The sequence below is a fragment of the Vipera berus genome (genome assembly GCF_964194415.1).
Source record: "Vipera berus genome assembly, chromosome: 6".
Classification (NCBI taxonomy): Eukaryota; Metazoa; Chordata; class Lepidosauria; order Squamata; family Viperidae; genus Vipera; species Vipera berus.
In genome coordinates, this window is record NC_138208.1 from 5,217,505 (window position 1) to 5,243,195 (window position 25,691).

At 39.2% G+C, this 25,691-nt stretch overlaps 1 protein-coding gene across 1 annotated transcript in view; it reads right to left on the minus strand.

Moving 5' to 3' along the window:
• Window positions 1-25,057, minus strand: part of LAMB4 (laminin subunit beta 4) — a gene marked incomplete at both ends in the record, with an annotated part of 71,289 nt that extends 46,232 nt beyond the window's left edge. Inside the window, 5 exon segments of the mRNA XM_081331936.1 lie at window positions 166-354; window positions 15,690-15,763; window positions 18,522-18,654; window positions 23,791-23,951; window positions 25,033-25,057. Of these exon segments, the coding sequence (XP_081188062.1) occupies window positions 166-354; window positions 15,690-15,763; window positions 18,522-18,654; window positions 23,791-23,951; window positions 25,033-25,057 (582 nt within the window).
• Between the last annotated feature and the right edge of the window lie 634 nt (window positions 25,058-25,691).

A 25,691-nucleotide genomic window follows, 5' to 3' on the forward strand; every position in this document is an offset into this window, starting at 1 on the left:
TTATTATTATTATTATTATTATTACCAATCCTTAACTACAGAATGAACCGTAAAAGAAGTGTCTGGCAGCTTTCTGACTTCAAGGAAGCGTGACTAGATTTGCACAGCGTGACTTTTGTAATCGCACAGAGAATCAAAATCACTGAAGTCCAATCATGAACGTACCTCCCCTTCGGTTGACGGTTCGATATCTGAATATTTGGAGTCGCAGACAAGGTCCCCAACCGCTTCGGCTGGTTTTGAAGGAATGCCAGGGAAGGAAGCCGCACAATTCTGGGCAAAATATCTGTACACTTTCCAGGTTTGAGCGTAATCGGCAGAGCGTTCCACCAACATGGCGGCAGGACGAAACGTCTGCAAGAGATACAACTTCAGATTGACGTTTGTTTGAAGATTTCAGTTATCAACTCTTAAGCACCTGATACCCCTGTACTACTTAATATTGTCTATTTATTATTGTGAACAAATACTGGGCAGATTCAGCTTTCAGCATGCCTCTATAAAAGAGTTCTTTTCAAGGGTTTACGATGACCTAAAATGAAACTGGCATATATTTGAAGAAAGTGACCTGATTGGATCTCAATTCTATTAAAGAGGATAGTAGACCGTTGTGCAACTGAGCTGTTACCTAGAAATTTTTATGATAATTAACTAAAAATAAATATTCAGTGCCCAATATTTATTGATGGCATGTCTCCAATCTGTTTCTTTTCCTCTTGCATAACTACCAGTTGTAAACCACCATTCCAATATCTCAGGGGCTGCCCCAAAAAGAGGGAGTCAAGCTATTCTCCAAAGCACCTGAAGGCAGGAGAAGAAGCAATGGATGGAAACTAATAAAGGAGAAAAGCAACCTAGAACTAAGGAGAAACTTCCTGACAGATAGAACAATTAACCAGTGTGTTAAGGAATTTGTTGTGCAGAGGTCTCCTTGTGCTGTTGCTATTGTGTATGACTTGGACTGTTTATTTTTGACTGTGCATTTTTGTTTTTACACCACCTCAAAGTAAAATACTTTTTGCTTTTAGAACTCAGTGTATTTCTGTGTGTGATTTTTACTGCTCTCAGTGCCCTTCCTTGTCTGTGCAACTCTTTGGTAGCACAAGGAGACCTCTGCACAATAAATTCCTTAACACTGGTTATGGGCCCAGGCCTGTACTGAGAGTTAGTACACACAGTATTCCTAGCTGAGTTTGTGTTAGCTATTTGGTGTAAAATGGCACAGGACCTGTTGTCAGGCATCTCCTGGATAACCCGGTTGGATGGGACAAACTATGTTTCCTGGTCCACAAAATGCTGCTTGCTTTTGCGCAAGGAAGGACTATGGGCTGTTGTAAATAACCCACCAGATACTACTGCTTGGGATCCAGATGATGAAGAGGATGCAAAGAAGTTAGACGACTTTAAACGAAGCAACGAGAAAGCTCTTTGCATTATTGGACTAACACTGAATGACCAGCAGCTTGTCCATATTCGTGGTGAGGAGTCTGCTGCTAGGTGTTGGGATGTTTTGCGAAGGCTTTATGTTCGTGACAGTGTGGGTGCACATATACACCTTACACGTAAGCTGTTTAGGGCTCGTCTGCAGAAGAATGGAGATATGCTGACCCATTTAAATTACATGAAGGCAACTTTTCAAGAGCTTCATGAAAAGGAGCTGATTTTTTCAGAATTGCATCAGGTCTACATTATTCTGTCATCTTTGGATGAGAGTTATGATGGATATGTTTCTTCTTTGGAAGTCCTGACCAGAGAGGAACTGACATTGACTAACATTACTGGGAGACTGCTGGAAGAGTCCAGAAGGAGGCGTGACAGAGACCAGCTGAGAGAGACACAGCCACAAGAGGAGCAGCAATTCACCACTGCTTACAACGTCAAGAAATGTTATTCTTGTGGGGCTAGAGGGCATATAGCCAAATTCTGTAGAAAGGGTAAAAAACAGAATGTGAATAGCAGTGGGAAGGCTAAGAAGGGCATTGGTTTGGCTATTTCTGGTGAATCAACATCCAGAAATAATGAATTGTGGGTTGTTGATAGTGGGGCTTCACAATGCATTACTAAAGTGAAAAAGAGGTTTGTTAATATGAAAAACAGCAACCAATATGTTTCACTAGCAAACGGTTGGAGGATGAAGGCCTCTGGTGAAGGTAATTCCTATTGTCCATGCATTAATGAACAGTTACCTATGTTATATATACCTAAACTAAGATTCAACCTGTTATCTGTAAGGGAATTGGTTAAGGTTGGGTTTGTGGTAAAGTTCAGAGGGGAGCAATGCACTATTGAGAGAAATGGAACCTGTGTAACTGCTAATTTGAAAAATGGTTTATTCGTTCTCACAAGTAACCAGGTTAGTACAGTTAAAGCTAACTCAATATGTGAGAACAAGAAGCCACATGATGAATGTATACATTTATTGCATAGGCGGTTAGGGCATGTAAACTTTAACTCACTACGTAAAACAGTGGAATTAGTAGAGGGAGTTAAACTGAAGCCATGTAGTAAGTATTTGAATTGCAATGCCTGTAATCAGGAAAAGAGTAAGGCAAGTCCGGCAAACAGGATAAACGGCTTCAAAACAACTGTACCTTTGGAAGTTGTGTTTGCTGATTTAATTGGACCCATGAAACCAAGTTTAGGAGGGTCATGTTATATTTTAAGTATATTGGACCACTACTCTCGTTATGGTTTTTGTTATCTGCTTAAGTCAAAGGCAGACACTTTCCAACAATTTGCAAACTGGCTGAAGTTCGTGGAGAGAAAAACAAAGAGAAAGGTTCAGTGCATAATTACTGATAATGGTACTGAATTTACAAATAAGCGTTTTGTTGATATGCTACAATCAGCTGGCATTGAGCATAAACGTTCAGCCCCTTATAGGCCTCAACATAATGCTTTTGTTGAGAGACGTGGGCAAACGTTACAAGCCATGATTAGAACCATGTTAAGAGATTCAGGCTTAACAGATAGACTGTGGGGGGAGGCAGCAAAATGTGCAAACCATGTTCTGAATATAGTTGTTAATACTTCTACTGGTAAAATACCATATACAATATGGCATGGTAGAAGACCAAACCTTGATTACCTGCACACATTTGGCACCCCAGCTTGGGTCCACATTCCTGCACAACTCAGGAGTAAAGGCCAACATAGGGCTAGGCAATTATACTTCGTAGGTTACGAAGCTAACCACAGATCCTATCGTTTCTGGGAACGAGGCACAACTAATGTATATAACAGTGCTAGTGCAAAGTTCCTTGAGCACGTTGGTTGGGATAGGTTAGAGCAAGTAACTGTTAATACTGATCCTCTAGTGTTTGAGGACTCCTCTGATAACGTAACTAGTAATGATAATACATCTCCTGTAAATATAAAAGATGAAGAGGAGATAGGGGAGATAAAAGAGGAATCAGAGGAAGGAAAGGAGACAGAAATTCAAAGCCCTGTAATTCCTTGGCGTTCAATGCGTATCAGACATCCACCTGATCGCTATGAAGCTAGTATAGTATGTCAAGTTAGTGTAGAGCCATCTAACTATGATGAGATCAGGATGTATCCTGAAAAGGAACAGGCATCATGGAAAGCTGCAATGAACAGGGAGTTGAAGTCTTTGCAGAATCTTAAGGTTTATCAGAAAGCTAAACTGCCACCTGGTGAGCAAGCTATAGGTTGTAAATGGATATATAAGTTAAAGAAGGGTGTAGACGGGACTGTAACCCATAAGGCACGTTTGGTTGCACAAGGTTTTGCCCAAACTACTGAGGATTATGACGAGGTGTTTGCACCCAGTCTAAGGGCAACTACTTTAAGAGCAGCTTTAGTATGGGCGGCTAAAAACCAATATATGGTTAACCATGTAGATGTTGAAACTGCATATCTACATGCTCCATTGCAACATACTATTTATTTAAGAATACCACCAGGATTGACCAATGATAGAGACCATGATTGTTGGGAATTAAAGAAAAGCCTCTATGGATTGAAACAATCAGGCTATGAGTGGAACAAATGTTTAGTTAATGAGTTAAGTGCAATAGGTTTTGTAGCCAGTAATGCTGATCCTTGTTTGTTTAGAAGGGAACACAACGGAGCATTATCTTTTATTTTATTATTCACAGATGATATTGCAATAATAACAAAAACTGAGTTAGAAGCACAAACTATCATTTCAAGATTGCAAAATAAATTCACAATTAGAAATCTTGGAGAAATTAGCCACTATTTGGGGTTAGATATTGTGAAAACAAATAGGGGTTTTAAGGTGTCGCAAGCCAGTAAAATATCTCAGTTATTAAAGAGATACAATATGGAAATGTGTAAACCAGCTAAAACTCCGATGGCTATGGATTTTAAGGACACTAATGTTGAGAGTCCTGTATTTGATAAGACTATGTACCAATCTTTGATAGGAAGTCTTATGTATCTGAGTAATTGGACTAGACCTGATATTTCTTACTGTGTAAACCAATTAGCCAGGTACAACAATAATCCTACTGTTAGACACTGGCAATCAGCTAAACGAGTATTAAGGTATTTGAAGCAGACTATTCACTACTCGTTATATCTAGAGCCAAATCGTGAGTTAATCCTTACTGCATATGCAGATGCGAGTTTTGCCTCTGATTCAAACAGTCGTAAATCTACCTCAGGGTTGGCTGTAATGTTGGGTGATTCTTTGATTGGATGGAAGTCTATTAGACAAAAACACATAAGCTTATCTACAATGGAGGCTGAATTTTCATGTCTATCAGTGTTATGTACAGAACTGCTAGTGTACAAACAATTATTGTTAGATATGGGTTTAAATGTAAATGATCCATTCATTGTGTATGAGGACAATCAAGCTGCAATAAAGATGGCTAATAATGCTGCAGTAAGAACAAGATCTAAACATACTGATCTTCGTTATTTAAATGTCAGACAATGTGTCAAGGATAAATTAATACAGTTAGAGTATTGTCCATCTGATGTAAATATTGCAGACCATTTTACGAAGATACAAAGTGCTGTGAAACACAATGCTAATTGTGAAAGAATGTGCATAAGATTGTAAGAGTTATATATTATTCTACCCAAAGGGGAGAATGTTAGGCATATGGTGTTAGCCTACAATGTTGGGTTGAAAATATATTAACCATAATGCTATGACTTTAAGAAGTTAATTGGCCAATGGGTGTGTAAGTGTTTTCATGGCCATAAGAGGAAGCTAGGTACGTAGCTTCTCTCTCTCTCTCTGAATTCACTGATCTCTACTGTTACTGTTTTTTGCTCTGCTGTTGGTTTACTACTGTTGTAAACTTGAACTGTGTATTGACCTCTGGACCGGTAAGAAGACTTTGTAGTTTGGATTACTCCTTGGACTGTTGCTATTGTGTATGACTTGGACTGTTTATTTTTGACTGTGCATTTTTGTTTTTACACCACCTCAAAGTAAAATACTTTTTGCTTTTAGAACTCAGTGTATTTCTGTGTGTGATTTTTACTGCTCTCAGTGCCCTTCCTTGTCTGTGCAACTCTTTGGTAGCACAAGGAGACCTCTGCACAATAAATTCCTTAACACTGGTTATGGGCCCAGGCCTGTACTGAGAGTTAGTACACACAGTATTCCTAGCTGAGTTTGTGTTAGCTATTTGGTGTAAAATGGCACAGGACCTGTTGTCAGGCATCTCCTGGATAACCCGGTTGGATGGGACAAACTATGTTTCCTGGTCCACAAAATGCTGCTTGCTTTTGCGCAAGGAAGGACTATGGGCTGTTGTAAATAACCCACCAGATACTACTGCTTGGGATCCAGATGATGAAGAGGATGCAAAGAAGTTAGACGACTTTAAACGAAGCAACGAGAAAGCTCTTTGCATTATTGGACTAACACTGAATGACCAGCAGCTTGTCCATATTCGTGGTGAGGAGTCTGCTGCTAGGTGTTGGGATGTTTTGCGAAGGCTTTATGTTCGTGACAGTGTGGGTGCACATATACACCTTACACGTAAGCTGTTTAGGGCTCGTCTGCAGAAGAATGGAGATATGCTGACCCATTTAAATTACATGAAGGCAACTTTTCAAGAGCTTCATGAAAAGGAGCTGATTTTTTCAGAGTTGCATCAGGTCTACATTATTCTGTCATCTTTGGATGAGAGTTATGATGGATATGTTTCTTCTTTGGAAGTCCTGACCAGAGAGGAACTGACATTGACTAACATTACTGGGAGACTGCTGGAAGAGTCCAGAAGGAGGCGTGACAGAGACCAGCTGAGAGAGACACAGCCACAAGAGGAGCAGCAATTCACCACTGCTTACAACGTCAAGAAATGTTATTCTTGTGGGGCTAGAGGGCATATAGCCAAATTCTGTAGAAAGGGTAAAAAACAGAATGTGAATAGCAGTGGGAAGGCTAAGAAGGGCATTGGTTTGGCTATTTCTGGTGAATCAACATCCAGAAATAATGAATTGTGGGTTGTTGATAGTGGGGCTTCACAATGCATTACTAAAGTGAAAAAGAGGTTTGTTAATATGAAAAACAGCAACCAATATGTTTCACTAGCAAACGGTTGGAGGATGAAGGCCTCTGGTGAAGGTAATTCCTATTGTCCATGCATTAATGAACAGTTACCTATGTTATATATACCTAAACTAAGATTCAACCTGTTATCTGTAAGGGAATTGGTTAAGGTTGGGTTTGTGGTAACGTTCAGAGGGGAGCAATGCACTATTGAGAGAAATGGAACCTGTGTAACTGCTAATTTGAAAAATGGTTTATTCGTTCTCACAAGTAACCAGGTTAGTACAGTTAAAGCTAACTCAATATGTGAGAACAAGAAGCCACATGATGAATGTATACATTTATTGCATAGGCGGTTAGGGCATGTAAACTTTAACTCACTACGTAAAACAGTGGAATTAGTAGAGGGAGTTAAACTGAAGCCATGTAGTAAGTATTTGAATTGCAATGCCTGTAATCAGGAAAAGAGTAAGGCAAGTCCGGCAAACAGGATAAACGGCTTCAAAACAACTGTACCTTTGGAAGTTGTGTTTGCTGATTTAATTGGACCCATGAAACCAAGTTTAGGAGGGTCATGTTATATTTTAAGTATATTGGACCACTACTCTCGTTATGGTTTTTGTTATCTGCTTAAGTCAAAGGCAGACACTTTCCAACAATTTGCAAACTGGCTGAAGTTCGTGGAGAGAAAAACAAAGAGAAAGGTTCAGTGCATAATTACTGATAATGGTACTGAATTTACAAATAAGCGTTTTGTTGATATGCTACAATCAGCTGGCATTGAGCATAAACGTTCAGCCCCTTATAGGCCTCAACATAATGCTTTTGTTGAGAGACGTGGGCAAACGTTACAAGCCATGATTAGAACCATGTTAAGAGATTCAGGCTTAACAGATAGACTGTGGGGGGAGGCAGCAAAATGTGCAAACCATGTTCTGAATATAGTTGTTAATACTTCTACTGGTAAAATACCATATACAATATGGCATGGTAGAAGACCAAACCTTGATTACCTGCACACATTTGGCACCCCAGCTTGGGTCCACATTCCTGCACAACTCAGGAGTAAAGGCCAACATAGGGCTAGGCAATTATACTTCGTAGGTTACGAAGCTAACCACAGATCCTATCGTTTCTGGGAACGAGGCACAACTAATGTATATAACAGTGCTAGTGCAAAGTTCCTTGAGCACGTTGGTTGGGATAGGTTAGAGCAAGTAACTGTTAATACTGATCCTCTAGTGTTTGAGGACTCCTCTGATAACGTAACTAGTAATGATAATACATCTCCTGTAAATATAAAAGATGAAGAGGAGATAGGGGAGATAAAAGAGGAATCAGAGGAAGGAAAGGAGACAGAAATTCAAAGCCCTGTAATTCCTTGGCGTTCAATGCGTATCAGACATCCACCTGATCGCTATGAAGCTAGTATAGTATGTCAAGTTAGTGTAGAGCCATCTAACTATGATGAGATCAGGATGTATCCTGAAAAGGAACAGGCATCATGGAAAGCTGCAATGAACAGGGAGTTGAAGTCTTTGCAGAATCTTAAGGTTTATCAGAAAGCTAAACTGCCACCTGGTGAGCAAGCTATAGGTTGTAAATGGATATATAAGTTAAAGAAGGGTGTAGACGGGACTGTAACCCATAAGGCACGTTTGGTTGCACAAGGTTTTGCCCAAACTACTGAGGATTATGACGAGGTGTTTGCACCCAGTCTAAGGGCAACTACTTTAAGAGCAGCTTTAGTATGGGCGGCTAAAAACCAATATATGGTTAACCATGTAGATGTTGAAACTGCATATCTACATGCTCCATTGCAACATACTATTTATTTAAGAATACCACCAGGATTGACCAATGATAGAGACCATGATTGTTGGGAATTAAAGAAAAGCCTCTATGGATTGAAACAATCAGGCTATGAGTGGAACAAATGTTTAGTTAATGAGTTAAGTGCAATAGGTTTTGTAGCCAGTAATGCTGATCCTTGTTTGTTTAGAAGGGAACACAACGGAGCATTATCTTTTATTTTATTATTCACAGATGATATTGCAATAATAACAAAAACTGAGTTAGAAGCACAAACTATCATTTCAAGATTGCAAAATAAATTCACAATTAGAAATCTTGGAGAAATTAGCCACTATTTGGGGTTAGATATTGTGAAAACAAATAGGGGTTTTAAGGTGTCGCAAGCCAGTAAAATATCTCAGTTATTAAAGAGATACAATATGGAAATGTGTAAACCAGCTAAAACTCCGATGGCTATGGATTTTAAGGACACTAATGTTGAGAGTCCTGTATTTGATAAGACTATGTACCAATCTTTGATAGGAAGTCTTATGTATCTGAGTAATTGGACTAGACCTGATATTTCTTACTGTGTAAACCAATTAGCCAGGTACAACAATAATCCTACTGTTAGACACTGGCAATCAGCTAAACGAGTATTAAGGTATTTGAAGCAGACTATTCACTACTCGTTATATCTAGAGCCAAATCGTGAGTTAATCCTTACTGCATATGCAGATGCGAGTTTTGCCTCTGATTCAAACAGTCGTAAATCTACCTCAGGGTTGGCTGTAATGTTGGGTGATTCTTTGATTGGATGGAAGTCTATTAGACAAAAACACATAAGCTTATCTACAATGGAGGCTGAATTTTCATGTCTATCAGTGTTATGTACAGAACTGCTAGTGTACAAACAATTATTGTTAGATATGGGTTTAAATGTAAATGATCCATTCATTGTGTATGAGGACAATCAAGCTGCAATAAAGATGGCTAATAATGCTGCAGTAAGAACAAGATCTAAACATACTGATCTTCGTTATTTAAATGTCAGACAATGTGTCAAGGATAAATTAATACAGTTAGAGTATTGTCCATCTGATGTAAATATTGCAGACCATTTTACGAAGATACAAAGTGCTGTGAAACACAATGCTAATTGTGAAAGAATGTGCATAAGATTGTAAGAGTTATATATTATTCTACCCAAAGGGGAGAATGTTAGGCATATGGTGTTAGCCTACAATGTTGGGTTGAAAATATATTAACCATAATGCTATGACTTTAAGAAGTTAATTGGCCAATGGGTGTGTAAGTGTTTTCATGGCCATAAGAGGAAGCTAGGTACGTAGCTTCTCTCTCTCTCTCTGAATTCACTGATCTCTACTGTTACTGTTTTTTGCTCTGCTGTTGGTTTACTACTGTTGTAAACTTGAACTGTGTATTGACCTCTGGACCGGTAAGAAGACTTTGTAGTTTGGATTACTCCTTGGACTGTTGCTATTGTGTATGACTTGGACTGTTTATTTTTGACTGTGCATTTTTGTTTTTACACCACCTCAAAGTAAAATACTTTTTGCTTTTAGAACTCAGTGTATTTCTGTGTGTGATTTTTACTGCTCTCAGTGCCCTTCCTTGTCTGTGCAACTCTTTGGTAGCACAAGGAGACCTCTGCACAATAAATTCCTTAACACTGGTTATGGGCCCAGGCCTGTACTGAGAGTTAGTACACACAGTATTCCTAGCTGAGTTTGTGTTAGCTATTTGGTGTAAAATGGCACAGGACCTGTTGTCAGGCATCTCCTGGATAACCCGGTTGGATGGGACAAACTATGTTTCCTGGTCCACAAAATGCTGCTTGCTTTTGCGCAAGGAAGGACTATGGGCTGTTGTAAATAACCCACCAGATACTACTGCTTGGGATCCAGATGATGAAGAGGATGCAAAGAAGTTAGACGACTTTAAACGAAGCAACGAGAAAGCTCTTTGCATTATTGGACTAACACTGAATGACCAGCAGCTTGTCCATATTCGTGGTGAGGAGTCTGCTGCTAGGTGTTGGGATGTTTTGCGAAGGCTTTATGTTCGTGACAGTGTGGGTGCACATATACACCTTACACGTAAGCTGTTTAGGGCTCGTCTGCAGAAGAATGGAGATATGCTGACCCATTTAAATTACATGAAGGCAACTTTTCAAGAGCTTCATGAAAAGGAGCTGATTTTTTCAGAGTTGCATCAGGTCTACATTATTCTGTCATCTTTGGATGAGAGTTATGATGGATATGTTTCTTCTTTGGAAGTCCTGACCAGAGAGGAACTGACATTGACTAACATTACTGGGAGACTGCTGGAAGAGTCCAGAAGGAGGCGTGACAGAGACCAGCTGAGAGAGACACAGCCACAAGAGGAGCAGCAATTCACCACTGCTTACAACGTCAAGAAATGTTATTCTTGTGGGGCTAGAGGGCATATAGCCAAATTCTGTAGAAAGGGTAAAAAACAGAATGTGAATAGCAGTGGGAAGGCTAAGAAGGGCATTGGTTTGGCTATTTCTGGTGAATCAACATCCAGAAATAATGAATTGTGGGTTGTTGATAGTGGGGCTTCACAATGCATTACTAAAGTGAAAAAGAGGTTTGTTAATATGAAAAACAGCAACCAATATGTTTCACTAGCAAACGGTTGGAGGATGAAGGCCTCTGGTGAAGGTAATTCCTATTGTCCATGCATTAATGAACAGTTACCTATGTTATATATACCTAAACTAAGATTCAACCTGTTATCTGTAAGGGAATTGGTTAAGGTTGGGTTTGTGGTAACGTTCAGAGGGGAGCAATGCACTATTGAGAGAAATGGAACCTGTGTAACTGCTAATTTGAAAAATGGTTTATTCGTTCTCACAAGTAACCAGGTTAGTACAGTTAAAGCTAACTCAATATGTGAGAACAAGAAGCCACATGATGAATGTATACATTTATTGCATAGGCGGTTAGGGCATGTAAACTTTAACTCACTACGTAAAACAGTGGAATTAGTAGAGGGAGTTAAACTGAAGCCATGTAGTAAGTATTTGAATTGCAATGCCTGTAATCAGGAAAAGAGTAAGGCAAGTCCGGCAAACAGGATAAACGGCTTCAAAACAACTGTACCTTTGGAAGTTGTGTTTGCTGATTTAATTGGACCCATGAAACCAAGTTTAGGAGGGTCATGTTATATTTTAAGTATATTGGACCACTACTCTCGTTATGGTTTTTGTTATCTGCTTAAGTCAAAGGCAGACACTTTCCAACAATTTGCAAACTGGCTGAAGTTCGTGGAGAGAAAAACAAAGAGAAAGGTTCAGTGCATAATTACTGATAATGGTACTGAATTTACAAATAAGCGTTTTGTTGATATGCTACAATCAGCTGGCATTGAGCATAAACGTTCAGCCCCTTATAGGCCTCAACATAATGCTTTTGTTGAGAGACGTGGGCAAACGTTACAAGCCATGATTAGAACCATGTTAAGAGATTCAGGCTTAACAGATAGACTGTGGGGGGAGGCAGCAAAATGTGCAAACCATGTTCTGAATATAGTTGTTAATACTTCTACTGGTAAAATACCATATACAATATGGCATGGTAGAAGACCAAACCTTGATTACCTGCACACATTTGGCACCCCAGCTTGGGTCCACATTCCTGCACAACTCAGGAGTAAAGGCCAACATAGGGCTAGGCAATTATACTTCGTAGGTTACGAAGCTAACCACAGATCCTATCGTTTCTGGGAACGAGGCACAACTAATGTATATAACAGTGCTAGTGCAAAGTTCCTTGAGCACGTTGGTTGGGATAGGTTAGAGCAAGTAACTGTTAATACTGATCCTCTAGTGTTTGAGGACTCCTCTGATAACGTAACTAGTAATGATAATACATCTCCTGTAAATATAAAAGATGAAGAGGAGATAGGGGAGATAAAAGAGGAATCAGAGGAAGGAAAGGAGACAGAAATTCAAAGCCCTGTAATTCCTTGGCGTTCAATGCGTATCAGACATCCACCTGATCGCTATGAAGCTAGTATAGTATGTCAAGTTAGTGTAGAGCCATCTAACTATGATGAGATCAGGATGTATCCTGAAAAGGAACAGGCATCATGGAAAGCTGCAATGAACAGGGAGTTGAAGTCTTTGCAGAATCTTAAGGTTTATCAGAAAGCTAAACTGCCACCTGGTGAGCAAGCTATAGGTTGTAAATGGATATATAAGTTAAAGAAGGGTGTAGACGGGACTGTAACCCATAAGGCACGTTTGGTTGCACAAGGTTTTGCCCAAACTACTGAGGATTATGACGAGGTGTTTGCACCCAGTCTAAGGGCAACTACTTTAAGAGCAGCTTTAGTATGGGCGGCTAAAAACCAATATATGGTTAACCATGTAGATGTTGAAACTGCATATCTACATGCTCCATTGCAACATACTATTTATTTAAGAATACCACCAGGATTGACCAATGATAGAGACCATGATTGTTGGGAATTAAAGAAAAGCCTCTATGGATTGAAACAATCAGGCTATGAGTGGAACAAATGTTTAGTTAATGAGTTAAGTGCAATAGGTTTTGTAGCCAGTAATGCTGATCCTTGTTTGTTTAGAAGGGAACACAACGGAGCATTATCTTTTATTTTATTATTCACAGATGATATTGCAATAATAACAAAAACTGAGTTAGAAGCACAAACTATCATTTCAAGATTGCAAAATAAATTCACAATTAGAAATCTTGGAGAAATTAGCCACTATTTGGGGTTAGATATTGTGAAAACAAATAGGGGTTTTAAGGTGTCGCAAGCCAGTAAAATATCTCAGTTATTAAAGAGATACAATATGGAAATGTGTAAACCAGCTAAAACTCCGATGGCTATGGATTTTAAGGACACTAATGTTGAGAGTCCTGTATTTGATAAGACTATGTACCAATCTTTGATAGGAAGTCTTATGTATCTGAGTAATTGGACTAGACCTGATATTTCTTACTGTGTAAACCAATTAGCCAGGTACAACAATAATCCTACTGTTAGACACTGGCAATCAGCTAAACGAGTATTAAGGTATTTGAAGCAGACTATTCACTACTCGTTATATCTAGAGCCAAATCGTGAGTTAATCCTTACTGCATATGCAGATGCGAGTTTTGCCTCTGATTCAAACAGTCGTAAATCTACCTCAGGGTTGGCTGTAATGTTGGGTGATTCTTTGATTGGATGGAAGTCTATTAGACAAAAACACATAAGCTTATCTACAATGGAGGCTGAATTTTCATGTCTATCAGTGTTATGTACAGAACTGCTAGTGTACAAACAATTATTGTTAGATATGGGTTTAAATGTAAATGATCCATTCATTGTGTATGAGGACAATCAAGCTGCAATAAAGATGGCTAATAATGCTGCAGTAAGAACAAGATCTAAACATACTGATCTTCGTTATTTAAATGTCAGACAATGTGTCAAGGATAAATTAATACAGTTAGAGTATTGTCCATCTGATGTAAATATTGCAGACCATTTTACGAAGATACAAAGTGCTGTGAAACACAATGCTAATTGTGAAAGAATGTGCATAAGATTGTAAGAGTTATATATTATTCTACCCAAAGGGGAGAATGTTAGGCATATGGTGTTAGCCTACAATGTTGGGTTGAAAATATATTAACCATAATGCTATGACTTTAAGAAGTTAATTGGCCAATGGGTGTGTAAGTGTTTTCATGACCATAAGAGGAAGCTAGGTACGTAGCTTCTCTCTCTCTCTCTGAATTCACTGATCTCTACTGTTACTGTTTTTTGCTCTGCTGTTGGTTTACTACTGTTGTAAACTTGAACTGTGTATTGACCTCTGGACCGGTAAGAAGACTTTGTAGTTTGGATTACTCCTTGGACTGTTGCTATTGTGTATGACTTGGACTGTTTATTTTTGACTGTGCATTTTTGTTTTTACACCACCTCAAAGTAAAATACTTTTTGCTTTTAGAACTCAGTGTATTTCTGTGTGTGATTTTTACTGCTCTCAGTGCCCTTCCTTGTCTGTGCAACTCTTTGGTAGCACAAGGAGACCTCTGCACAATAAATTCCTTAACAATTTGCCTCCAGAAGTTGTGCAAATTGAAATTACATCCTGTATCGATACCTTTAAAACTATTACACAACACCTGCCTATCCAAATCCTTGGGAAGGACTCTATAGGTGGACAAAAATACCAAATCCAGCCCAAACACCTGGCTGACTGGGCAACGGATATAATTAAATAATATATTGGGCACAAGCATTTTAGAGCATGTTCCCAGCATTCACATTTTACTGCATATATTATCTGTTCATTTGGGATCTGATATAGAAACATTTCTCTCTGGTAGCAAAAAAATAGCCTCACTTGATACTAGGCTGATCAGATCAATTAGCTGCAAATATTGGTAAACACCATTAAAAAGGTAAAGGTAAAGGTTCCCCCGCACATGCGTGCTAGTCGTTTCCAACTCTAGGGGCCGGTGCTCATCTCCGTTTCAAAGCCGAAGAGCCAGCGCTTGTCCAAGGACGTCTCCGTGGTCATGTGGCCGGCATGACTAGATGCCAAAGGCGCATGGAACACTGTTACCTTCCCACCGTAGTGGTCCCTATTTTTCTACTTGCATTTTTACGTGCTTTCGAACTGCTAGGTTGGCAGAAGCTGGGACAAGTAACAGACACTCACTCTGCTACGCAGCACTCGGGATTTGACCCGCCAAACTGCCGACCATCTGATCGACAAGCTCAGCGTCCTAACCCACTGAGCCACCGCGTCCCTTATGAGCCACTGCGTCCCTTAGCCATCCATAAAATACAATCAGTCTGCACATTCCTCCTAAAACCCAAAATACTGCAAATCTCTCCTTATTTTACCTGTTGCCACAAGTCTGGTGTGTAAATACACTTAATCGGATTAAATCAGATTTAAAAGCTCAGGAGATGATACGTTTCATTGAATTGTTGCTATAAATGTTAGCTGAAGCATGAAGGGTTTATGTGGATCCGTTGCAGATCTTGGCATCACGAAGGCAAGCTAAAGTGCCTGTTTTGAAATCCTAAATAGGCTAAATTTAGGATATGTTAAATATGAAGAAATGACTGAAAGAGTTTCCCCCCCCTTGCTTTCTTGCTAGTAAAATATGAGAATTGTATATTCTTTTTGAAAAAGGTAGATTGCCTTCCAGGTGATCACAAATCCCAGTCAACAACAGCTAAGTAATTCTGAACTACATCGTATCAATTTTAAACAACATAAAAGCAGAAATTGCCTTAACGTTACCCACTCTAAATAATTGCTAGGCTATTAAATAATTTAAATACTGTATTTTGTGGCTTTGTATGAAGGTACCTTGAAGGTCAGGATAAGATGGCTGAATTGAAACATATTTTCCAAGTCCAACTGAATACTGACATGGTCAACACCTGCAAATTAATAAGCCAGATGCAGATAATACGAAATTAAAAAAACAGGAACAAGAAATATTTATTCCCCCCCTTTCTGATGAATTAATTGCATTTAGGGTCTATCTTATACTGTAGAAACCACTTCAAAGATATATTTTATTTTCAAAATAAAATTGCCAAGGGATTGACATTTTGTGGTACCGCTGAGGTTAATTTTCTGGCTTAAGTAACTCAATTGGATGGCTTATGCTTACAACTCTCAAGCAATTTTTATAATTATCTTGATTAATATCAGAACGATCACAATTATTTTCCAAGGAATATCCCCTAATCTGCAAGTCTTACCAAGCACAAATTCTTACTATATCTAATTCCATTAATTTTGGATAATAATGAATTGATGTATTAGGGTCACAGATAATAGAAATAAAAATTGCAAACATTCAAATATAATTTTTTTATCCTGTTTCATTTCTTGCTTCTTTCTTTTTTTTCCAATACAGTTGCATGGACTAATGTCACTTCAGCATCTTTAAAACTTTAGCATCCAGGTATTCCACACCTGGAATACTGCATCCAGTTCTGGTCACCACATTATAAAAAATATATTGAGACTCTGGAAAGAGTGCAGAGAAAAGCAACAAAGATTATTGTGTAGTGGGTTCTTGGCCGCATGGTCAAACAACAGACAAAGGATCCAGCATGGCAGCTCTTTTATTGGTAGCAGTATCGAACCGGACAAAGGGGTTACCTGTACCCCCTTATATACTTGGCCAGGTGCACTGACAGCCAATCCCTTATTTAGTTTTTCCCGCCGACCGCTACCAGCCAATCCTGATACGGTACAGCGCCACCTGATGGTCACACTGAGCTGCTGCTACGTATATTTTATTATTCCCATACATAACAAAGATGATTAAGGGCCTGGAGATTAAAACATGAAGAACAGTTGCAGGAATTGGGTATGGCTAGTCTATAGAAGAGAAGGACCAGGGGTGACATGATAGCAGTGTTCCAATATTTGAGGGGGGGTCTCACCGAGAGGAGGGGATCAACCTATTTTCCAAAGCACCTGAAGTCAGGACAAGAAACAATGGATGGAAACTAATCAAGGAGAGAAGCAACCTGGAATTAAGGAGAGAGTTCCTCCTAACAATGAAAACAATTAACTAGTGGAAAGGCTTGCCTTCAGAAGTTGTGGGTGCTCCACCACTAGAGGCTTTTAAGAAAAGACTGGACAGCCACTTGTCTGGAATGATAAGTGGAATTTTCCTCCAGTGTGATTTTCCCATGTATTTTACCAGGAAACATAAATAGGGCAGCCTAGAAAAGTCAGTGCCTTCCTAACTATACCAAAGCACTCTGAATTTGTTGGTGATGTCCATTTTTCTCTATGAGTTCATGGTGACCTAACCCTAACCCTAAGTGAAATTTTCCTCCAATGGGATAATAATAATAATAATAATAATAATAATAATAATAATAATAATAATAATAATAATAATAATAATAATAATAATAATAATAATAATAATAATAATAGTAATAATAATAATGTTGGAAGGGACCTTGGAGGTCATCTAATCCAACCCCCTGCTCAGGCAGGAAACCCTATACCATTTCAGACAAATGGCTGTCCAGTCTCTTCTTAAAAACGTCCAGTGTTGGAGCATTCACAGCTTCTGGAGGCAGGTTGTTCCACTGGTTAATTGTCCTCACTGTCAGGAAGTTTCTCCTTAGTTCTAGGTTGCTTCTCTCCTTGATGAGTTTCCTTCTGTTGCTTCTTGTCCTGCCTTCAGGCACTTTGGAGAATAGCTTGACTCCTTCTTCTTTGTGGCAGCCCCTGATATATTTGAACCCTACTATTATGTCCCCACTCGTCCTTCTTTTCATTAAACTAGACATCCCCAATTCCAGCAACCGTTCCTTATACATTTTAGTCTCCAGTCCCATAATAATCTTTGTTTCCTATGTATTTTACCAGGAAACATAGATAGGGCAGGCTAGAAAAGTCAATGCCTTCCTAACCATACCCAAGCACTCCGAATTTGTTGGCAATTTCCATTTTGCTTTTTGAGTTCATGGTGACCTAACCCTAACCCTAAGTGGACTATTCCTCCAATGGTATTTTCCCATGTATTTTACCAGGAAACATAGATAGGGCAGGCTAGAAAAGTCAGTGCCCTCCTAACCATACCCAAGCACTCCGAATTTGTTGGCAATGTCCATTTTGCTCTCCAAGTTCATGGTGATGTAACCCTAACCCTAAAAGTCACCTGCTTCAGCAGGGGATTGGACTAGATCAGGGGTAGGCAACCTTGGCTCTTTTATGACTTGTGGACTTCAACTCCCAGAATTCCTGAGCCACCCTGGCTCAGGAATTCTGGGAGTTGAAGTGCACGAGTCATAAAAGAGCCAAGGTTGCCTATCCCTGGACTAGATGACCTCCAGGGTCCCTTCCAGCTCTGTTATTCTGCTAAATAGAAAATATTCAATGCTGCTGCAAATAATTAACCACCTCCTGTAGTTCCAAATGTGAAATTGTGTTGCAGGAAAAGGCTGTCGCTCTGCTTGGTGTTAGGCTCCAAGCCATCAATTCGTTTAGTTGGGTAATTTCATAAACTGGCATTACTACAAAAGAAATATTAAGCTTTCTGACAACACCCTCCCCAGGCAGGGATTTGCCACTTTGCTCGTGAGATCGTCAGACAGAGGATGAGCAGATGACAGCCCAACCAAATTGGCGAAAGAAATAAAACCAGCCAAAACCACTCACCGTTTTCAGATTGCCACCACTTTTTCCGATCGCGTTCCAAACGCGCGATGACGTTTTCGATGGAGTGGCTGTTGCTTTGGAAAAGTGGGTGATAGGGGTGCCTGGAATCGCAGGTGAAACATTTCTTCTTCTCCTAGAAAAAGGTAGAAACAAACACAAAGAATAGAACAGAGCTGGAAGGGACCTTGGAGGTCTTCTAGTCCAGCCCTCTGCTCAAGCAGGAGAACCTATACCGTCTCAGACAGATGAATGTCCGGTCTCTTCTTAAAAACCTCCAGTGATGGAGCGCCCATAACTCCAGGAGTCAAACTATTCCATTGTTCTCACTGTCAGGAAATTTCTCCTTAGGTTCCATATTGGACCTCCCTTTAAAAGAAGCTTCCACCCATTGCTTCTTGTGCTGTCCTCTGGGACTTTGGAGAATAAGTTGACCCCCCCCTCTTTTCTGTGACTGGCCCTCAAATATTGGAAGACAGTGATCATGTATGTCATCCCTAAACCTCGAATAGAATAGAATAGAATAGAATAGAATAGAATAGAATAGAATAGAATAGAATAGAATAGAATAGAATAGAATAGAATAGAATAGAATAGAATAGAATAGAAAATATGGAATGGAATGGAATGGAATGGAATAGAATAGAATAGAATAGAATAGAATAGAATAGAATAGAATAGAATAGAATAGAATAGAATAGAATAGAATAGAATAGAATAGAATAGAATAGAATAGAATAGAATAGAATAGAATAGAAAATATGGAATGGAATGGAATGGAATAGAATAGAATAGAATAGAATAGAATAGAATAGAATAGAATAGAATAGAATAGAATAGAATAGAATAGAATAGAATAGAATAGAATAGAATAGAATAGAATAGAATAGAATAGATGGAATGGAATGGAATGGAATAGAATAGAATAGAATAGAATAGAATAGAATAGAATAGAATAGAATAGAATAGAATAGAATAGAATAGAATAGAATAGAATAGAATAGAATAGAATAGAATAGAAAATATGGAATGGAATGGAATGGAATGGAATGGAATGGAATGGAATAGAATAGAATAGAATAGAATAGAATAGAATAGAATAGAATAGAATAGAATAGAATAGAATAGAGTAGAGTAGAATAGAATAGAATAGAATAGAATAGAATAGAATAGAATAGAATAGAATAGAATAGAATAGAATAGAATAGAATAGAAAAATGGAATGGAACGGAACGGAACGGAACGGAACAGAACAGAACAGAACAGAACAGAACAGAACAGAATAGAATAGAATAGAATAGAATAGAATAGAATAGAATAGAATAGAAGCTGGAAGGGACCTGGGAGGTCTTCTAGTCCAGCCCCTTGCTCAAGTAGGAGAACCTATACCATTTCAGACAAGTGACTGTCTAGCCTCTTCTTAAACATCTCCAGTGTTGGAGCATTCACAACTTCTGGTGGCAAGTCATACCACTGGTTAATTGTTCTAACTGTCAGGAGGTTTCTCCTTAGTTCCAGGTTGCTTCTCTCCTTGACCAGTTTCCAACCATTGTTTCTCGTCCATCACATTTGGGGGTTCAGCAGTGATGGTTTCTTAGTAGACCAATGGATTTCAACCCCCCCCCCCCAAAGTTGTTTTTGCAAGTGCCAAATGTGGAGAAGGGAGATGAGTTGACAAAATAGTGATTTGCACACGCCTTGGGCTTTTCATCCTTGCCTGCTTCTTTGCTCTCAGAAGTAAGAAAGGAATGCCTGCCTCATGGGTGCAATTTGACAGAGGAGATGAGAGATGGTGTCACCTTACAAGCCTCCTGTGTCTGTTTCTGCCTGTTCTCTTTCCTGAAAAGTCTCACCCTTGCTGTTTATTCTCTTTCCAGGAAAATGCCAGCCAGGGGAGGGAGAAAGCAGATTAGTTTGGTAACGCAAAGGCCACGTGATTGGGGTTAGCCAGCTGAAGCCCCTAAGAGAGGGACGCGCTTTCTTAAATTTGTTCCAAATTGGGGTAGAATGGGGTGGGATTACAGAAGTGAACCCAGTGCAGACTTAATGCCAAGACTTTGGATGATTTGAAGTCAGTAAGATCTAATATGCTCATCAGAATGGTGAACTGATTTTTGTCACTTATACCGCATCCAGTTTTGGTCACCATGATGTAAAAAAGATGTTGAGACTCTAGAAAGAGTGCAGAGAAGAGCAACAAAGATGATCAATAGAATAGAATAGAATAGAAAATATGGAATGGAATGGAAATAGAATAGAAAAGTAAATATGGAATGGAATTGAAATAGAATAGAATAGAATAGAATAGAATAGAATAGAATGGGGCGGGGCGGGACAGGACAGAACAGAACAGAACAGAACAGAACAGAACAGAACAGAACAGAATAGAATAGAATAGAATAGAATAGAATAGAATAGAATAGAATAGAATAGAATAGAAAATATGGAATGGAATACAATAGAATGGAATTATAGAATAGAATAGAATAGAATAGAATAGAATAGAATAGAATAGAATAGAATAGAATAGAATAGAATAGAATAGAATAGAATAGAATAGAATAGAATAGAATAGAATAGAATAGAATAGAATAGAAAATATGGAATGGAATACAATAGAATGGAATTAGAATAGAATAGAATAGAATAGAATAGAATAGAATAGAATACAATAGAATAGAATAGAAAATATGGAATGGAATGGAAATAGAATAGAAAAGTAAATATGGAATGGAATGTAAATAATAGAATAGAATAGAATAGAATAGAATAGAATAGAATAGAATAGAATAGAATAGAATAGAATAGAATAGAATAGAATAGAATAGAATAGAATAGAATAGAATAGAATAGAATAGAATGGGGCGGGGCGGGACGGGACAGGACAGAACAGAACAGAACAGAATAGAATAGAATAGAATAGAAAATATGGACTGGAATACAATAGAATGGAATGAATAGAATAGAATAGAATAGAATAGAATAGAATAGAATAGAATAGAATAGAATAGAATAGAATAGAATAGAATAGAATAGAATAGAAAATATGGAATGGAATACAATGGAATGGAATGGAATGGAATAGAATAGAATAGAATAGAATAGAATAGAATAGAATAGAATAGAATAGAATAGAATAGAATAGAATAGAATAGAATAGAATAGAATAGAAAATATGGAATGGAATGGAATGGAATGGAATGGAATTAGAACAGAACAGAACAGAACAGAACAGAACAGAACAGAATAGTTTATTTGGCCAAGTGTGATTAGACAAACATGGAATTTGTATCCAGTGCAAAAGCTCTCGTTGTTCTGATCTCTCTTTTTATTTCTTCTTCTTCTTTCTCTGTCTTTCTGAAGAGCGAAAAGTTGAAAGTGATGACAAATGTCTGAATGTATGGCAGAGCTTAAGAAGCCTTCAGGTCAGGCAGAGTTTAAAGACGACATTGTTTGATGGCAAATTCAAAGTATCCATGAATAGAGGAATGTAATGAGGAATGTAATGTTTTGCCAGTTAAATGTATACATTCCTTAGAGACAAAAGAGTAGAAAACTATTGAAGAAGTTCAGACTTGTGAAATACATCTTAGGTAGCTTTTTTTTTAGTCCTGCAAATCTATATTAATAACGTTTGATTGAGGAGTGAAAGTTCAGATTTAGAGGTTAGCATTTTTTTTAACGACAATTGACAATTCCTTAGAATTAAGCCTTACCTAGCGATCACCTTGATCGCTAGACGTGGAAACTGGTGTAAAATTCGGATTCTTCAAAATCTGAGGGCAGTAGGCAGTTGATTCATCCAGGTTTCAGATGGGACCAGCTGCTCTGATTTGCATCCTTACCTAAGCAAACTCAATTTAAAAATGCCGTTTAGGGCTAAAGCCTTAGAAAGGCTGTGTTATCATTCAGATCAACCAGCCTACAGCTTAAGATCTGTCGTGACAGTAGACTTGCTAGGTTGGTAGGTCTGGAGATATCAAACAATCAGCTTTGTGAAGGAGCTTGGAAAAAAAGTTTCTTTGACTAGCAGAGAAGTGCTGATCTTATATGAGACCGTAAGCCTTTCTTTCAAACCACTTTCAAATCGTTGACAGCGGTAAGTCCTCTTTAGGTCCCATAACTGAGTGTGGTTTATATTGCACTGGTGAGACCACAGTTAGAATACTGTGTCCAGTTCTGGTCACCACGATGTGGAGACATTAGAAAGAGTGCAGAGAAGAGCAACAGAGGTGATCATCAGGTGTCTGGAGGCTAAACCATACGATGAACGATTGAGGGAATTAGATATATCTAGTCCGGGGGTCTTCATACTTGGCCCTTTTATGACTTGTGGACTTCAACTCCCAGAATTCCTCAGCCAGGCACGGTGGCTGAGGAATTCTGGGAGTTAAAGTCCACAAGTCATAAAAGGGCCAAGCTTGAAAACCCCTGATCTAGTCTAACAAAGAGAAGGACTAGGGATGACACGATAGCAGTCTTCAAGCAGGTGAGGGGCCGTCATAGAGAAGAGAAGGTCCACCTATTCTCCAAAGCACCTGATGGGTGGACAAAGAAGTAATAGGAGGAAGATCGTTAAAGACAGATCCAATCTAGAACTGAGGGGAAACGAATGAAAGTAAGAACAATCGATCAGTGCAATGGCTTGTGGGTGCTCCAACGCTGGACGTTTTCAAGAAAAGACTGGGCACTCATTTGTCTGAAATGACATAGGGTCTCTTGCTTGAGTAGAAGGTTGAACTGGAAGACCTCCAAGGTCCCTTCCAATTCTATTCTACATTCTATGTTGTTGTTGTTTTCTGCTGGTTAGCCTGCAGTTGAACAAAGTGGATCACGTTTCCAACAGAAAGAGATTTGGGAGGACTATAATAATAATAATCAGGTTGTTCCACTGGTAAATTGTTCTAACTGTCAGGAAATTTCTCCTTAGTTCTAGGTTGCTTCTCTCCTTGACTAGTTTCCATCTGTTGCTTCTTGTCTTGCCTTCAGGTGCTTTAGAGAATAGCTTGACTCCCTCTTCTTTGGGGCAGCCCCTGAGATACTGGAACACTGCCATCATGTCACCCCTCGTCCTTCTCTTCGTTAAACTACACATATCCAATTCCAGCAACCATTCCTTATATGTTTTAGCCTCCAGTCCCCTAATCATCTTTGTTGCTCTTCTCTGTACTCTTTCTAGAGTCTCAACATCTTTTTTACATCATGGTGACCAAAACTGGATGCTATAATATTTATAGTTCCAGTTATCTTTTTGGCAACACAATAAACTCACCTCAAGGTGCCCAACAATGCAGTACTTCTCAGGGCCAAACAGTCCACACGTAGATGAAGCAGTCAGCTGTTGGCTGCGTCCCACAAGCAGGTCTCCAACAGATGGGTGACAAGCGCCCTGCTTACAGCTGTTCTGACTGCTTAGGAAGTCTGTGAGTAGCACTGAATACAAAATGAAGATGAAACAGAGTTTGTTGAATGACAGGCTTCTTTGAACGAATGACTCCAGATATCTTGATGCTAAGTCTCAATCATCTGGGAACCTTGAACATGGATGCCCACCACAGCTGGAAAATACTGAATAGGGGAAGGCTGGTTACTTGATGTGAACCTTTAAGCTGTCCAACTTTGCATTTCCCAGGACATTATTTATAGTTTTCTTATTTACTTGTACTGTACTGTCTCTGGCTTAAGTGTATCATTGCATTTAAGCGTCCACCTAGCCCAGGGGTGGGGAACCATGGCTCTTTTATGACTTGTGGACTTCAACTCCCAAAATTCCTGAGCCAGCCACCCTTGACCTAGCCAATACAGAGAACGCGGATGGTAAAGACATCCAAGGAATCAAGTTCAGTTCTTCAGGAAGATGTACGTGAGTTGCAAAGTGAGATACAACAAGGGAAGGCAGGGTGGTGCAATGGTTAGAATGCAGTACTGCAAGCTCTAACTCTGCCGAATGCCAGGGGTTCGATCCTGACCGGCTCAAGGTTGACTCAGCCTTCCGTCCTTCCAAGGTCGGTAAAATGAGGACTCAGATTGTTGAGGGCAAGAGGCTGACTCTGTAAACCGCTTAGAGAGGGCTATAAAGCACTGTGAAGCGGGATACAAGTCTAAGTGCTATCTATGCTGTGGTGGCCCAGTGGTTAGAATACAGTACTGCAGGCTCTAATTCTACCCAATGTCAGCAGTTCGATCCTGATTGGCTCCAGATTGAGTCAGCCTTCTGCCCTTCTGAGGTCAATAAAATGAGGACCCAGATTGTTTGGGAGCAATATGCTGACTCTGTAAACCATTTAGAGCAGGGGTCTTCAAACTTGGCCCTTTTAGGACTTGTGGACTTCAACTCCCAGAATTCCTCAGCCAGCGTGCCTGGCTGGGGAATTCTGGGAGTTGAAGTCCACAAGTCCTAAAAGGGCCAAGTTTGAAGACCCTTGGTTTAAAGAAAGCTGTAAAGCACTGTGAAGCAGTATAAAAAATCTAAAAGCTATGCTATTGCTAAGGCAAAGGCTAATAATTCCAGCACCTGGAGCTGTTTCACAAGTGTCCATAGAGGGGAAAGATTTTATTTCTTTGAAAGAACTTTGTAGTTGCCCACCATATGTAAATAATCCCAGGGCAGGTCACAAACAATAATAAAACAATAAACAAATACAAAAACCAGCAAAAAAGCATCCTGGCATCTGAAACCCAAGTCCAGCCCAAATTCAGGTAATTGCACCCATATAGTTTTCTTGGTAGGGTGTGTGTGTGTGTGTGTGTGTGTGTGTTTACTTCTCAGTCTATCCAAGAGCTTGGCACTACTTGGGTGTTTTCCACCCATTTGCTCAACCCGCTTACGCTCCGAGCCTGGTTAGTTGCTGCCTCTTGTTGAGTTCATGATGAGAAGCGACATCTTTTCAAGGAAGAAAAAAAAACACAAGAAAAGTCCAGTTGCAGTTTGGGACAACTCTTGTTGAGGTTCACATGCTGTATACAAGCAGAATTCTGGACTGCTGAATTTCAGTATGAAACTCTTAATGTTTTGGGTGAAATTAAAAAGATTACCCCAAAGTATTTCATCATGAGTCCAAATAATAAGAACCAAGGTTTATGGCAAACATAATATGAACAAGCATTTGCTGTTTGTGATCCAGCTAATCGTCTTGTAACAATATTTGTGGGTCTGAAGTTGTGCTGCCAGAA